Source organism: Nannospalax galili, unplaced genomic scaffold, assembly GCF_000622305.1.
Source record: "Nannospalax galili isolate Female #2095 unplaced genomic scaffold, S.galili_v1.0 scaffold824, whole genome shotgun sequence".
Lineage (NCBI taxonomy): Eukaryota > Metazoa > Chordata > Mammalia > Rodentia > Spalacidae > Nannospalax > Nannospalax galili.
This window is the reverse complement of record NW_008351697.1, coordinates 1348425-1366215: the sequence shown is the minus strand read 5'-3', so window position 1 is coordinate 1366215 and position 17791 is coordinate 1348425. Positions and strand designations below refer to the sequence as shown.

Here is a 17791-nt window from a genome sequence, read left to right as displayed (position 1 = left end):
TAAACAAACAAAATAAATAAATAAATAATTAGGTCCTGGGGACCATTTCACACCTAACACAGAATGCATTTCCTTGTTTTAATTTCTCCATTAACTATCAGTATAATGATGAAATACAAAAAGCAACAGGATTTGGAACAATGGAGCTGGGAACTGACTGGAAGCCACCTCCCCTGAAGGCTAGCTCTCGTAGCTTTGGAGAGCACTACACAAGCTGCTAAGGGAGAACATCAAACGATGGTCCAACCCCATCTTTAAGGCCTAATAATCAATCAATGTCTGGGACAGCAAATGACATTGGTGCAGTACTGGCACTTTTATCTTGGGAGTAATCAACAGCTACCTAATCAGACTTAAAGCCCACTCAATGGGAGGAAACTCACATGTGGTACTGTAAACATAGCCAAATACACATGGCTGGAGAGGTCATAGATCTTAGAGAAAAGCCATAAGGATGTCAGATCCCTAGACAAATATAATTTCTTACTATACACTAAATATTTACAGACAAGTATCCCAGTCACCACTCATCAAAGACACTTCTTTCACATTAGAGATTATTACAGAGTTCCACAACTGGTCATACACAGAGATTGTCAGTGAATTTCCCAAGCCTAAGTGGCACATCTACAATGCAACCTCTATGCTAAGGCTCCCAGAACACAGTACAAGGGGTAAAGAGGACACTGATGAATCTCAATTCTCATTAATGAAGCTCCCTCATGCAACAGAGGGCCAGGAACACAAAAGGTCACAAATGGCCAAAGTGTAGAGAATAAGATTCTGCAGAGTGTGGGTCCTTGGACAGCACTCCCATTTTAAACTCCACCTACCTAAGGCTCAGGGATGACTGAGGAAGAGGGGGTGAAAGGATTGTAAGAGTCGGGGAGGAGGTACATGACCATATAGAAACAGAGTCGTACAGGCTCCCGGGACCTTGCTCATATGAGCCTACAGCAATGGTGCCACCATGCACCAGACCCGCGTACACTCAAGCAGACAGAAACCCAGCACAGGACAGTGGAAATGGGCAGCAGGACCCAATCTTACTCGAGGAATCATTGGCAGCTGATTACTGCTGGGTGAGGAAGAGCTGATCTTAAAGGGAAGAACTCTACATAGGTTGACTAGATCCCAGTGGATGAACTTGCACAGAGGGATGTCTGGGGACACTAACGTGACACAATAGGCCTTAGCACAAATGACAGAATGTATGAACTCCAGTCAGGGGGTCAGGGGGTTGGGTGGGCTATGGGAGGGCGCCAATGGAGAAGGGGGCATAAAGATGATTAATACTGATTTCCATATGAAATACACGAAAATTCAATAAAAATTTACAAAAAAAATACAAAATAGAAGGCCTTTTTCCTCCACAAAGAATAGAGTTTATATTTTCATATCTCCCTAACATATTCCTATAAACTTTAATTTCTTTTAATGGCATACAAATAGATTCACCTAATCCTCTGTAGCTGGACTTCTGACCAAGAGAGTTAACACATGTTGAACACGCTGCACCTAAACAGCTTTTGTAAAAAGAAAGAAAGGATGGATGAATTGAAGATACTCTACTTATTGAAACAAACAAGTTTAGTGCAGCACTGGAGTAGACTTTCGATGAATAAGGGAAATGAGAGGAATATGCTTATAGCGCCGATGGGTGTGACAACAGAGACTTGGGAAGTTAGGGAAGCTGTACAGTTAGGAATGCCCAGGTGGGAATCCAAACTCGCAGTTACTAGCTGACTCAGTTTCTGAGACTTGCTAGGCACCTGTTCTCGCCTCTGAAAAGGGCTTTGTTTATATTACCCTATTTTGTTTTGTTTTGGTTTTTTTATTTGAGACAGGGTCTCAGTGTAGCCCCAGCTGGCCTGGAACTCAATATGCAGACCAGGCTGGCCTTGATCTCACAGAGATACATCTGCCTCTGCTTCCTAAGTGCTGGGATTAAAAGTATACACCACACCAGGCTATATTAACGTACTTTGAAATGAGACTATAGACCTTAGAAGAGATAACACATGTGAAGACAGACAGCAAGAGCTCATATACCATTAGGAAATGTACAGCCATCATCAGGAACAACAGACAGATGAAGAACTTCCCTCTGGTTTTCTTTATATACTCTCCCATTCATTCCTCAGGATCCCTTTCTGCTCCCACCTATGTACCTATGTCCTCAAGCTTTACATTTCTGGTCACTGTTTGGATGAGTACAGAGAAGCCCAGAAGGGAGGGGTCATAAAACCCTCACAGTTAGGGAGTAACAGTACTGATAACAGAGGGGAGCAGAGGGTACCTGGCTTTAAGAGGAAGGCTTCTAGTTCCAAAGCCACTCAATTACACTCTATTCTGCATCTATTTTCACGACCTTACATTGAGCCACAGCTCTGATCAAGGTATTTGAAGCACTGAGCCATGAGAATGCTTATATATTCTAAGCTTACAGTAACTCATATTCCTTACAGAAGTGGGCAGCGTTCAACAGAAGTTGAAGGGACCCACCCTATAGATGGGCCATTTAACTCTGGGACCCCAATGACTCAGGCCCTCTGCACCGTTCTGAGAGCAGAAAATATAAGCCCATCCTCACTCACACTGAGCCAGGCCGCTGGTAGCCGTTGCTGGAAGCAGTGTCTAGTCTTAACCTCCTACACATTTTTGGAGGCAGCTCTGGGTTTGGTGCGGCTTTGGGTGTTTCCTTGGAGCCCACAGAAGTTAAGCTTTGAATGGATCCACTGTAGCTCTTGTTTCCTAAGAAAAAAGACCAAGAAAACAAGCAAGGTGCTATTAGCCAAAAGAACAGCAATAACGGAATACGTGTGCATAACAAAAGGAAGCGTTTTCCTCCCAGGAGAAGGGGAGGCACAGAATGTTCTTTGGGCACAGCAGTCCATCATTCAGGGAGATCAAAAATCCACAGCAATTACAAAGACAGCCCCTCACAAGGATGGAAAGATTCCGGGAAAAAAAAAAGTCACAGTGCATAGAAGTTTTAAAATCCAAGTTCAAGAACAAAGTAGAAAAGCATTAATAGTCCCTCCCGTTAAACTCAGTCCTGTTTAGTCACTGTGAATGATCCCGCGAATGACAATGAAACCGTGCCACCAGCACAGGCTCCAGAGAGGCTCACCTTCGGCTGCAGAAATGGATCTGAGAGAAGAGGAAGCTGAGGATCTTTTCAGTCCCGAGAGCCCATAGGGTCCCTTCTTGACTAGGTCTATAGGAGGGGAGATGTCCCCAGGGCTGGTGACTGAGGCCACACTCTGGCAATCCGACTCCACATCTGTTTTGGTTGCATCTTCTCGAGAACTTGACTCGGGACTAGTTGTCCAGAGACCCAGACTTTTCTGTCCATTGGAAGATGATGGGGTTGCAATCCAGGGAATCCCCCCAGATTTCTCCCTGGACTGGCAGGAAGCCGACTTTGTCATGCTGTTTTGCTCAGAGGAGTGTGAGGAGAGTGACTCGATGCTGCCCATGGGCGTGCTGTCTGGGCTGCTGCTGTAAGAGTCGCCTAAGGAGCAGCAAGAAAGACAGACAAAGGCAACAGTGGCTGTGGTCAGCAAGGGTAACGGCCATCACCAAAGCCCACCTGGGCTCGTCTGACCACGTGCTCCATGACCACATGGTGCCACGGGCATGGTAGGTCTTTACCCAGCTGCAAGACTATCCTCAGTACCAGAGAAAGGCTTCAAATGTGTCTTTTAAGGTGGTGAATATATTTTCCCATACTGTTCTAGGATGACTGTTACACATCTTTATGAGCTAACTCCTATGGGCTAATATGGCTCCTTGAAGCATTTGGGGACTGACTTGAACTCAGACCAAAATTGCCTGTGAAACAAGACTCAGAAGTAGGAGAAATAGGTTCCCTTCATGATGTTATGTGTGTGTAATTCATATATATACATATATATGTACATATATAAGTCAATAGAGGACGCATTTCTCTTAGAGACGTGTTTTGCCTTCTTTCTTTCTGCTCACAGGTGGTTTTGCGATACAAGGTCCTCAGCCTCTTTCATTCAAAGGTGCCATTAAATTTCAGCAGCACATTACAAGCTGCTCACAGCTTTGAAGAAAGGATTCTTTTTGTTTTCCTACAAAGAATATAGCAACGCAAGAAACTGGCTTTGGGTCTGAGCCATAGCTTACAGGTGGAATGCTTGTCTAGCACGCACAGGCCCTGGGTTCACGCGTACACAGTGATGGACAAATGACACAAACGAAACAAATAAAACAATAAACAAAAAGCCGACTGTCTAACTAGGGTTATTTTTCCAGTCTTCCCCAGAAAAACTTATTTTTTAAAACTCAGAAAAAAATCATACCAACTCTTTCAAATATACCTAAATTAAAAATTACTAGACTGTTTTCTATTAAATATAGACTATGGAAAAACACTGGGGCTGAGGGGGACAGAATAAAGTGAGAACGACCACAGCTTAATGTTTGTCATGGGTTCAAGCGACCATCAACTCTACCTTGGGGCTTGACTCAGAATAAGATGTTTGTGATAATCTATGCTGTTGGTTTTCTTTTTATTTCCTTCCTCTCTTTGGGACACTTTGACATCTAAGAGATGATGCTTTAAGAACAGAACGTGAAAGGAAGCAAGTCCCACTCTCCTGCTTTCTTAACCACCACTTTGACAAAAGGACAAAACCCACTGTGAGAAGCACCCAGTGTCCTTAATCACAGCCACAGAAAGCGTGCTCGGCAAAGGATGTTTTTCCTTTTGTAGCAATAATGAATTTTCTTGTCTGAGGAGCCTTATAACAAGACTAAGAGGGACTATACCAGTGTTAAAAGAGGGGTACTGGGGAAGGAGCACCCATGAGAGCCTCTTCTATTTCTCCCTAATTACCAATGAAGTGAGGTCAGAATGAACAGGAGGAGGAACGTGGCTCCCTGTGACCCTGCCTGGGCACACTTACTATCGGGCTCTGCCAGGCATGGTGTGTACCTCCCTCTGGGCTTCCGAGAGCCCGTGGACAGGCAGATGGCTCGAGTCCTTCGGGATCCAGATCGAGACTGAGGCTGAGGAAGAGGAATGCTGGGGTCTGGAGCAGTATGAAAGATCTACAGAGAAGAGAAGAACCAAGGTCAATCTGCGTGGCAGAGGAGCAGCGTTTTTGAAAAGAATCTCATATGTGCAAGAGATACGTGATTCCAAAACTGTCAGCTGAGTGCTGTTTCTCCTCTGGGTTTTCTTTGTCATGGCTCTTCTTATCTTAATGGTGGAAGTTAGATCTTCTAATATCTTTAAGAAACCTGTCTAATATGGGTAAATGTCTACGCTGAGACATGGTGATCCTATTATTGCAGTGCTCTTTCTGTTTTCATCTCAGGAGAGCATAACCCAAGGAAGAACTTGGCACTGCATGGTTCCTCCAGCTGCACAGCTCCCTCTATCCCAGCTCTAGGCTCTGGGCTGTCAAGGGGCTGGATCGAGCTGTACAGCCATTGCATATGGCCATTTGTTCCTGCAGTCCCTTAGGCAGTGACTAAGGGCATTCTTCTGTGGTCATGAGGAAGGGACCCTGGGGAGTAGAAAGATGGGCCATTCTCTCAGAAAGCCCAGATCAGACACAAATGAGACTCTGAATGGTTAGACCTTAAATGGCTGACTTTGCTTAGTAATCTACCTAACTTGACTTTCACAACTTTCCATTTCCATAGTCACTCTAAGAACTCATTCTTTTAAGGAAATCCTTCTTAGGGAGGATTTTAAGAGATTCAAGCCTCTACTCCCTAATTTTTCTTCCCACTCCCCTTCATTTTGAAACAGATTCTTACAAAGAGTCCAAGTTAGCTTCAAATTCAAGGCTGTCTCTGCTTCCTAAGGACTGCAACTACAGGTATGTGCCACCTTGTCTGATCTCATTTTTTTTCTTTTAAGTGTATTAGACTTACTATACAATAAGAGTCAAACTCGGAGAGATAAAGAGAGAAGGCTAAATTACACCGAGAAACAAGTAACACTTAAGCGCCTTCTGAATCTGAGTGGCAAACTGAGCACAAGCATGCCGAAGGAGGAAGCTTCAGAACGTCACTGCTGAAGAGTCACGCTACCTAATGGATTTTGAAAATACTGAGAAAATGAATGACAACATCAAAACTCAAAGTCTACAGAGACATAATTGGTAAACCTGCAACTCAGACACTTCATAAGACCACAGAGATCACAGACAACGCAAGACATGAGTCTCTTTAAGACAAGGCGGAAAATCTGGCTCTGTGCGTAGGGTCTCGCCCACCTTCTCGTAGTGCTCTATCAGAATTTCAACCACGATGTTCTGAAACTTAATATTCATCATGGCGGCCACAGTTTCTTCCTGCGCCCTCATCAGAGTCGGGCCAAATATGACGCCAAGATTTGAGACGGTCATGAGATTTTGTTGGCTGTGTAGCGATACTCTGAAAATTAAGAACAAAGAATCATCTTAAATTAAGGTTTCAGGAGTCATGAAATGCCCTTTTCTAACAAACTTGGTACACACAAAAATATGAGCTATGTATGCCAACCGAGGCTTGTTTCCCCAGTCTGTGTTAGACAGTCCCATCAGCACAAGGAAATACATTAAGAAGTAGAAAATGCTCTTTGTATGATAAATGGGAAATTACTGTAAATTACTAGTCATCCTGCAGAACTTATTTCTCTTATCTGACTGTCCTTGGGAATCTCTTACTGAGCCTTCCTCTGTCTCCTCTCCTTCCTAGGCTCCAAACACAAAGAAATGACAAGTTTAAGGAGATGGAAAAAATTACCTTCCCGGAATCATTATATGTTACATACAAGTATTGACTTATCATATGTGACATAGTCTGCAATTATCAATGAAAATTTAAGAAATGGGGCTAGTAAGATGTCTCACCAGGTAAAAAGGGCCTGCCACGCAAGCTTGAGAAAGTGAGTTTGATCCCCAAGCTTCATGGTGTGTGAAAAGAACAGATTGGTGAAAGTTATCCTCTGACCTCCACATGGGCATTGTGGCATGCCCATGCCCCCCCATACCAATAATGATAAATAAAATGGAAATTTTAAGTTTTAAGACATGAAGTGACATGTTAACACTAGGCAAAGAAAACAAATAAGGATAAAGGCTAAATTACTGAAGGAAGGAAATCTTGATTTTTGTTTTTTTCTGCATTGGATGCAATTTCCCTAGAAAGGCATTCAACTATTTGGTACTTTCTGTGTCATACTTCTTGTAGAACAGATCATTAGTGTAGGATATCTGTCACTATATTTGCTCACTTGATTATTTGCTGTTCCTAAGACAGGGTCCCAGTAGCCCTGGCTGACCTGGAATCCACTACGTACACCAGGCTGGCTCCACACTTACAGAGATCTACCAGTCTCTGCCTCTGGACTACTGGGATTAAAGGTATGTGCCCACATGCCTGGCTGCTGGCACTATATTTACTCAAGAAAATTAAGAGTCAATTCTCCAGGAACCTCATACATAATGTTACCCCTTTTCTTTTGTGACCCCTTTAGATCCATTTCTCTAAAGCTGTGTGAATGAAGTTGGGGGGGGACTGAACTCATGGCTTTGTGCATGCTGGGAATTGTCTGCTACTACATTATAGCACCAGCTCCATAGACTGTACTTAATAAAGGGAGTCAATCACCCTTACCATAGAGATAAAAAGGCCTAGAGACTCCCAATGTAAAAATGGTGTACCCGAGGTCATGTAAAATAGGCAGGAGATGGTCTCTCAATTCATAGCTGACTACAAATCAAGAGTTTCTTTTAGCTCCCCAGATACATCTAGCCAATACACAGGTTTGAACTTTCATCTAAAATTTCCCTGCATGGTCCCCTAGTACCAAACACTGTACTAGGCAAATTTTCAGACAAACAATGGTGATGGTCCTTCTTGACTTAAAAATGAGATAAAGAGTCTATGAAATCATTGATGGGAGCCTAGTCACCCCAGCATCTATCAAGAATGAGTCACACTAGTTCCCTAATCTAACCTGGAAATCAGATACAGTCTGAAGAGGGAGCCTTATTCATTGGTCTAATCTAGTACCTTGACTTCTCTATCTTACTCAAGCTGTGGTGTTGGGATGTAAAGTTTTAGGAAGAAATATAATGCAGGATGATGTTCCTCTTGCTGAGTGTATATCACTAACCACACTGCAAAATTGAAGGACTATATGGGAAACACAGGCCTTGAATTATTCAAGTAAATCATGACCGGATGATGTGATTCCATCCTAAGTGTTTTCCTTATGTCCACAAAGCAGCAACTAGGAAGGCTTTAAGTTAGCAGAAGAGTCTCAATCCTTTTTACATAACCAAATATGTACTGATTGCTCAATAAATCGGACATCCTACTAAGGCATGCAACCGTATAAAGACAGTGAACCTGCCTGGATTGAAACTAGGTAAAAACAATGAATTTATTTAGCATCTCTGGGCTTAGCTTTCTCATATATAAATTATGTATAGCAACACTTACAGTTTAGTTCAGAGAATTAAGTGAAATAGCAACTGAATTAATCATAATATGATCTCAAATTATATTCTCCCTTGATATTAAATTAGTTGTGGCCAGACTTGTTACAATGTCATAATTCCTGAAATATAACTAAACTGAACGAGGTACAGTCCTAAGCACAGGAATAAAATTTGAAAATATTAAAAACTTGTATTTTGAAAAATAAAGTTGATGATCACACTGCACACAAGATGGACTCCTTTTTTCATGACCAATTTTCTCTTCATTGAATTTCTCTTCTCCTGGGGTATTTCACTGACACAAACCCCAATATATGGAAGCCTATAGCAAGTGTAAGTGTAATACACATGACAACTAGCAACACAAAGGAGAGGGTGAGGTTAGCCTGCGCTGCGGTTAGAGAGCAAGAGCAGGCGGAGCCTTGAATCTACTGAAGTAGACGGGAAGGACGGGAAACAGAACAGGATGTTCGCGTATCAACCTTATAAATATATACTTGTTTCTTTTTCCTTCAGCTTTGAGCACAAAATTGCATAGAGTGATAATTCTAACAATGTGTTGTAGGATTTGTTAACATACCCAGATGTAACGTGCATAAATAAATAAGAGCACAGAAAGAAGACGCAGAGCGGTGAGCCCCTTTCTACAGCTGACAGCGGTTGCTGGTATAAATCTGACATGACAGGATGAAGGTGGCAGTCTTTAGAACCATGGAGAAAACAAGACGTAAAGCTAGAATAGACCAACAGGGACACAGGCAGCATACAGAAAACAAGAAGCTGGGCCTGGTGGTACAGACTGTCATCCCAGCTACTCAGGAGGTTAAGGCAGGAGGATCACAAGTTCAAGACCACCCTAAGATAAAGAATGAGTTCACAGCCAGCCAGGCATTAAAATGCTTAATCTTTTACTTTCTGCTACATGGCCTTACTAGATTTATGCTCACTTGAATCATGCACAGTCAAAATGGTGTAGCATAAATATTTCCAATAAATGTCATTTGAACTTGTAGGCTATGATAAAATTAACATGAGTCACTCCCCCAATACACCTCTATGTCCACCACTACAAAAAGAAAGGGCATTAGGGAGAAACAGCATCATTTAAAACTTAACATTAACCACTGACCCCTAGCAGCTATTCTCTTCACTAGTAAACCAAGAGCTCTCTGTCCTTGGTCAGAATTAGCTTTGAGTGGCGTGTGATCCTCATGAAGTTTAGCTCCAGGGTTCAGTAAGCACAATCTTGCTGTTGTTCAATCTCATTGCCAAGTAAAGCGTTTTGTTTTTCTTCAGTATTTATTTATTTATTTATTTATTTATTTAGTCTTTTTGAGACAGGGTCTCCTTGTAGCCCCAGCTGTCCTAGAACTCACTATGTAGAGCAGGCTGGCCTTGAACTCACAAAGATTCTCCTGTCTCTGCCTCCCAAGTGCTAGATAATGATGTACATACATACTGGTTTGTGTTGGGGGTTATGTGCATGTGAGTAAGGTGTCTGAGAAGGGCAGAGGCACCAGGTCCCTAGAGGAGCAGGCTATGAGCCACCCTGATGTGGGTGCTGGGAGCTGAACCTGGGTCCTCTGTAGAGTACTATGCACTCTTAACCACTGAGCCATCTCCAGCCCTGAGCAAGGCCTTTGTCAATGTGCTTTTAAACACCACCTAAGTATCATGTGAAATGTTTTTGCCTAATGCAGAACGCAAGGTTAACATAGCTTAACGCAGCCGTGTGTAGCTTAGGTCCTAGGATGAGCATCAGAGCCCTGAAAGCTCCAAGTGCTTCTGCTGCACTTCCATGCCATTCCTGGCGCCTTTCTTGAGCCTCTGAAAGGCCAAGCCCCAGGACAATCAGCAGCTGTGAAATATGTGCACAGATAACCACCAACTTCCTATAAAGACTGCAGCCAAGTAATAACCACTGCGATAGCCAAAACCTTTACACTGCTGGAAGAGAAGAATGGGATTCCGAAGGCTAAGGACTGACTCTCAACCTGTTTGATGACATTTGAGAAATAGCACAAATCGTGTCCTTTGTGTGTAGTGTATTTTTTTTTTTTTTTTTGGTCTTTTTGAGACAGGGCCTCCCTGTAGCCCCAGCTGTCCTGGAAATCACTATGTAGACCAGGCTGGCCTTGAACTCACGGAGATCTGCCTGCCTCTGCTTCCCAGTGCTGGGATTAAAGGCGTGCACCACCACGCCCAGCTGTCTGCCTCTTTTTTAAAAAGGTATGTACCACCACACCCAGCCTTGGTAATTCTTAACTAAGTTGCCTCCCCTAATCAGCTGAAGGGCTTTGGAGGAAAGAAAGTTGAATTTCCCCAAGGAAAAAACGATTCTCCCTTCAGACTGTGCCTGGATCCGAGATACAACACTCCCTCTTCTCTGAATCCCTGGCCTGCCCACCTGCATGCAGAGCTAGTTACAGCCTTTGTAGTTATGTGAGTCAATTCCTTAAAACCCATTAGTCAGTCAGTCAGTCTCTTCATTCTCTCCATGGATCTTACTGCTTTTGTTTCTCTGGAGAATTTTGATTAATGCAATATCTATCTACGTATCATCCATCTACCAATTTGTGTATCAGCTATCATCTATCAATCATCTACTATCTACCTGCCTGTCTGTCTATCATTTATTCATCTACCTATCCTCTATCATCTATTATCTATCATCTATCATCTATCTATCATTCATCTATATATCATCTATCTGTTTATCTATCAACCTACCTATCATCTGTCTATCATTTATCTGTCTTTCTACCACCTATCTGAAAATTTAAAAGCATAGATGAACTAATACCGAAGGCAGGGAAAAAAATCTTCAAGAAAAATTGTCAACCGAGAGAAGTAATCTAGGATATTAGTGTGAACTGGGGGAGCTTGTTGACTTTAGTAAGTGCAGCGTTGGTCTTCAAACTCTCTGCAAAATACTGTATACTCCTTCCTTCATTTCCAGGTTACATGAAGTCTTTTGTCATGTGTTTAGCATTAACGAAGGATATAATTACTTCTATACTATAGACATAAAAATTACGCATAAACATTATATCTTAAAAATAAACTGTAGGTCGTGTTTAAAAGCTTATTCAATGAACTCTTGATTACAACAGCAACAATATAACACCACCATGTATCTTAAAGAGCTACAGTAAGGTTAGCTTTAGCAGATAAACAAGAAGTGAAATGAACAATGAGTTAGCGAATTACTTGACCAGGTGCTTTATTAAGATGTCCAGCATCTCTCTGTTTTTCTCAGGCAGTTTGTGCACCAGCGCGTGGACAGCCTCCACCCTGTAGTTTTGGTCATCTGATTCTGTTTTGTAAAAAAGGTTAGAGAGGTAACTGTATTCAAATGAGTATGTAAACATCGGTCATGTGAACATCATAACCAGTTCTACCTCCTGCCTTCAAGTGTTGCTTTTTATATTAAGTCATCACTGTCCTTTCAAGAGTAAGAGACACTGAGGGGCTTGTCCATGTTGGGGATGCTAGGAAGTGGAGAAGCCAAACGGAAATGTTCAGTAGCTGTCGCCACTGAACTGTATATGCTGCAGCCCAAGCCATTACCTGTTTGGGTTTAGCAAGCAAGAATGAGACAAAACCTTTAGAAATGTGAGTTATGTGTTCATATGTACACACACACACACACACACACACACACACATACATATATGTGTAGACATAATTAGAAATGAATGTTGTTTTCATTGGTGCAGGTGCCCAATGGATCAGTCATTATGTCTCACATTCCCACAGAGAATCAGTTCCTTCCCCACGGGAGCAGAAAGCCGACATTCCTGTCTTTAGCTTTAGACTGGAAGGAAAAGGCAGTGGGCCATTCCCGAAGTGCCAACACTCTGTAAGCAGAAGACAGTGCGCTGGCGGAGACGACCCGAAACCCGAAACCCGAAACCCGAAATCGCCTCAGCGAGTCCAGTCCGGCCAGGCACAAGCTAACATGCGAGACGCCCGAGGCCTCCTGAAAGAGCTATCTAGCTAACATTACCTTTGTCAGTAACACACTCTGGGATCACCTCCCCTGCCAAGTCCTTTCTCCAGAAACTACAAAATCAAGATTTGTATTTGAGACACACCTATGTGGATATGGGGAAGAAAGAACCTGGCCCAGGCTCAATCTGGGTCCTCTCTAAGGAGGTGAGCTGGAGATACCAAAATTCTGAGCTAAACTGCTGCATATGAAAGGAAAAGCCATGTAGAACCAGGGCTGAGGTGACCAAAGGTAACTCAGGAGGTCAGATTGGAGAGGGAGAAGAGAATGGGCTAAAAATACAACATGAACAGAGAGTTCCTTCATTAAGCCTTAAGATACCCAGGCATGCGGACTCACACTCCCAATCCCCGCACCAGGGAGCCCACGGCAGGAGGGGCTACCATTACATTCAGGACCAGTGCTACAGTGGGAGACCTCGCCTCAGAAAACCAACACAACAAAAGAAAAAGGCAGCAAGTAACACATCCTTGCAGCCACCCAACCACCGCAGCAACCATCTAAAATAATTTTGAGGCAAAAGATATCATTCCTCAACTTCACAGTTCCTCAGTGGGGTTGGTGGGAGACCAGACTCTCTCTGCCAGAGAATTCTGTAACATTTCTAAGATTTCAGCAAGTTCTCTCTTTATCCTAAGGTGCATTAAGAGAAGCTGATACTGAGTAGCCTATTAAACAACTCAAGTTAACGACTACCAAATAGGATCATCCTTGCCTCACACCAAAGATGAATATCTAATAATATCTATCTAATAATGTGTTTTAGTTTTAGAATTACTTTTATTCTATGTGTATGAGTATATTGCCTGAATGTGTATAAGTACACCCATGTTGTGCAATGCCGTGGAGGTCAGAACAGGGCATCGGATTCCCTGGAACTGGAGTTACGGACAGTTGTTTGCTTCCATGTGGGTGCTGGGATTTGAACCCCTGTCCTCTGCAAGGGCAGCCAGTGCTCTTAACCATTAAACCATCACTCCTGTCTCCGATAATATATTTTAAATATCAGAGTATTAAGTAATATTTTCCAAAGACACAAATGAGAAAACTTTCTGACCAAAGGTTCATATCAACACAAATAATTCATTTTAAGCCAATTTTAGACATTTTAGCCAAGAGGTTCAAACACTGATTTTTTTTTTATGAAACAAAATCTCTATATGAAAAGGCTCTGGACTAAGAGTTCAAAAACAAAACAAAACAGAACAGAACAGCAGCCATCTAGCTCATAACCCTTGTACTGTTATACATTTACTTGTGTCCTTGGTCAAACCATCTGCCCACTCTGGGCCCCAGTCTTCTCATCCACAAAATGACATCAGATTACCTATTTTCTGAGGTCCTGTTCATTTTGCAAAGAAGGGTTCCAGTGAAGACCATGCGGAATAGGAAATGTTGAGGAGAAAGCTTAGAAACATAGAGCGTTTAACAAGTGGTCAGCCATGAATATTGAACTTAAAACCAAGGTCAGCCCACATTATGTGACACTTGGATCAGCAGACACTTCTAGGGACATTATAATGCCTGGTAGTAAACTAACGCAATCGAGTTCTTCCCATGGACTTAAAAAAGTACCCATAATTACAGTCACACCTGTACACCTCCACAATGAAATGCCAACTCACTGATACATTGTCACACGGATCAGATGCCAACCTGGCACTCTGGTCTCCATGGTTACTGAGTATGTATTACTAACTCCTCAGGTTACACATTCTTACTGTCCTCCTACCCCCTACTCTATACAATTTTCCAATTAAATCTATTCATGCGACACTGTCACAGATATAAATCTAAACAACTGACATAAATACATGCTTACCATAAATAACTATAAGGGAAAGGCAATTGATGAATGGATTTGTTACTGTCTCATAATATTTTATTGTTTATTCCAAATTTTGGAAAATAGTAGTTGAGCATGGATGATGATGTAACTATCCACACATATTTGCAATCTTCTTTATTTAACCATAAAGTTTCCGTCATTAGAAATGTGTTTAGTCACTCGAGTAAAAAGAAATCAGAAAGTGCAGTGAGGAATTCTAATCACAGCAGACTGTCACCTCTACAACAGTGTCTTGTTTGGGGGTCAGAGTGTCTTCTTAAGTGACAAAATATTTAATTTATTCCGTAATTCTTACTGACTTCTAAAGCACAGAGCATGCTAGTAAATATCATATTGGCAGTATTTTAAATGATGTGTGAAAAAAAAAGAGAAAAAGAAATGTAAACTTCTATGTCTAAGAAAACGAGCTAAAACTAGGCCAGCTCCACCCTCCAGAAGTGAGTGTACTTACTGACAGCAATGATAAAATCCTTGTGCAACTTGTACGTCATCAGCGGCTCTGCAAGGCACCTACGACAGAGAAGCAAAGAGAAGCCTGAAACCGTAGTCTCTGTGGTGCCCCTATGCTTCAAGGGTTTCTTTTGGAACCTGTGATTATTTTTATCCAATTAAACATAAAGCAATAAATAACAAAAGAATTGGGTGGTTTGTCACTATGACAAGATCCTAGAAGGGGGCTCCATAAGTTGTAAAATGTGCACCTCAGATACCAATTCTCCTGAACGTGCTTGTCAAAACTGTATTAAAGGAACACTGCTTGGAGGTGAAGCTAAGCTGGTGGGGTGCTTGTCTAGGATGCAGGATGCCCTGATTTGATCCATGGTACCACATACACCATACGTGATAGTACATGCCTGCAGTGCCAGAACTGAGGAGGTGGAAGCAGGAGGTCAGAAGTTCAAGGTCATCTTCAAGCACAGAAACAAAAAATGAAGCAAAGCGAAATCAAGATATGGATGCTAGAACTTAAAATAAATAAACCCATTTCAACGCGGACCTCAGATGAACTTGCACTGAGGGAGGTCTGGGGACACTAACGACACAATAGGCTTTAACACAAATGACATGTATGAATTCCTGTGGGGGGCTATGGGAGGGGGCCAGTGGGGATGGGGTATAAAGATAATTAAGATTGAGATGTTCTATATGAAATACACAAAAATTCAATAAAAACAAATTTTAAAAACTAACAAAAAGCCCCACATACACAATGAAACAAAAATGCTAACTTAGCATGCACAAAATGTTGCAGCCTTTTAAACTGCTATTGGAAAACTGAGCCACAGTTCCGGAATGTGAAGCAGGAAAGTCTCCACTGTGTTGCTTCCTGCCCTGAGGCCAAGAGCTGAGGATCAAAGCTGTGTACATGAACTCATTGAATCACATGGGTACTGTCCAGGGAAGGGGGAGAGGGATCATGCTCTCGAGCCCCGGAGTTAACCCCTCACCTGAGGTAGTTTTTCAGTCCACTCGTTATAGTCTTATTGTCCCACAACTCAATGTCAATGTCAATATCAGGAGGGGATTTGGGTGCTGGAAAGAAGAAAATTGGAGATGCTTAAATTCCATTTCAAAATATTGCATATGTCTGGATGAAAATGGACACCGACCTCAGTAGGTCTAGAGGAAGGTATCCAGTCACTTGTAGGCGGTCCAGGAGTCAGCTCAGGATGGTGGCCTGGGGAGAGCTGGTTGGACGCTCACTCTGCCTCTAACCCTCAAGATAACTTACAGAACCACAGTCTCCCAAATCAGATTCTTGCTAATGGGTCAGGAGCATGCTTCTAAGAGCTTGCTACTGGCCAACATTAACTCAATTCCCACATCTTTAAAAAAAAAAATTCTAATTTTTTAATTTTTGAGAATTTGATACATGAGTAGTTTCCATCCCTCCTAGTTTCCCATCAGGTCCTCCTATGTCCCCTGATTCCTTCTCGATTTCTTCTCCTCTTCTTTGATTATTATATGTAAATTCATAAATATACATACACATATACACATACACACACACATATAATACACTGAGTCTGTTTAGTGGTGCTCATGTGTACCTGTGTTTCTGAGAAGTTATTTAATCCCAACTGGCCAGCTCTAATCCTCACATACCTTAAGAAGCAGGTATTATTATCATCCCCAGTTTACAACCGAGGAGGTAGAGATGCAGAGAAGTTGAGCAAATTATGAGAGGCCAGAAAGCTTGTGACTCTTGATTCCAATCAAAGAACAGACTCTAAGCACCCATGCCTCTTACTGTACCATTAGCTAACCAAACTTAGAAAAAAGTGCAAAATCACACACACAAAAAAATGCCACCTCAAAATGACAATTGTTCATCTATTACAGCTCAACATTTAAAACTGAGGTCATGGGCCACAGGTGTAGCTCAGTGGTAGAATGGGTTCTTATGTGCAAGGCCTTGAGTTCAGTTGGCAGCAACCCACATCCCCAAACGAATGCATACCTTACCTTTAACAATGACACAAAATTCACAAATAAGTCATCATCTACATGTCTGAGAAACCTATGATTGGATTACCTGTACAAAGAACAAAATTAACTATGCACCTGTTTCATAACTTACAAAATGTGGTGTTCATGAGTTTCTGAACCTTGGAGTTCACCCCGCCTATTCGGTACAGGCCTAAAATGGTGATGCCTAGAGGGGAGGAGAATCACAAGAAAATGGCTTAGGAAATAGCTTCTCAAGTACAGAACGTTAAAAACCCAGATATATAGCCATGCAGAATCTAAAAGCTACTTATCCAATTTTGCTGTGGCTTTGCCAATCTACTCTGGAAACACCTGCCCCACAGAGTTCTCAGAGCAGACACTGAACAGTGATTTGAAAGTCTTTGAAGATCTTCAAAGTTGCAAAGTGAACCTGCCTTTCATCATTATTTAAATATAAAAAAGACATCAAAAATGAGATCAGAATTCTTCATCCTCTATTTCTTCTGAGTCACAGAGTCCTGTGTCACTTAGATCTTCATTTTAAAATCAAGGAAACAGATTCAGGGAATCCAAGGAACCTACTTCACGTCTCAAAACTTGGAAGTGTAGCAAAACTCTGAATGTCAGTACATAGAACTCTGGAGAACAATACGACTTTGGCTTTAAACACATTTTTCAGGAAGGGGAAGGACGTAACCTCTACCTGGAGTGCTTTGGAAGGTCATGGTTACTATAGGGAAAGATGTCACAAATGGAGCAGCACTTAAAATCCCCATGGGACAGACTATACGTTCAGGGATCATCTCTATAGCTCGTTACTAGAGGAGTTTCTCTGTGTAGAGCACCAGAAACCACAAGGAGGAGGTGCAGTGTTCTCTCCTGAGCCTGAAGCCGGCTGGGGTGCTGCTACTGGCAGCTGCCTTTTCCCACTGATGATTGTTCTGCTCTGCCTCTGGCAGAGTTAGAGGGGGAAAGGACAATCTGAGTGGCAAAATAAAATAA

General features: G+C 42.2%; 1 protein-coding gene and 1 non-coding gene across 2 annotated transcripts in view; one reads left to right on the top strand and one right to left on the bottom strand.

Annotated features, from left to right (window-relative positions):
* The window catches only part of Arhgap42 (Rho GTPase activating protein 42), a 311085-nt gene that overhangs the window by 18444 nt on the left and 274850 nt on the right, over positions 1-17791 (bottom strand). The window contains exons 14-21 of the mRNA XM_008848669.3: positions 16920-16994; positions 15787-15871; positions 14790-14848; positions 11688-11793; positions 6264-6423; positions 4941-5085; positions 3134-3517; positions 2598-2754 (exon numbers count right to left, since the gene is read on the bottom strand). Of these exons, the coding sequence (XP_008846891.1) occupies positions 2598-2754; positions 3134-3517; positions 4941-5085; positions 6264-6423; positions 11688-11793; positions 14790-14848; positions 15787-15871; positions 16920-16994 (1171 nt within the window). The remainder of the gene's footprint in view (positions 1-2597; positions 2755-3133; positions 3518-4940; positions 5086-6263; positions 6424-11687; positions 11794-14789; positions 14849-15786; positions 15872-16919; positions 16995-17791) is intronic.
* Positions 17570-17779, top strand: LOC115066894. The gene has a single exon (XR_003846345.1). It is a non-coding gene; the product is annotated as a small nucleolar RNA U3 (small nucleolar RNA).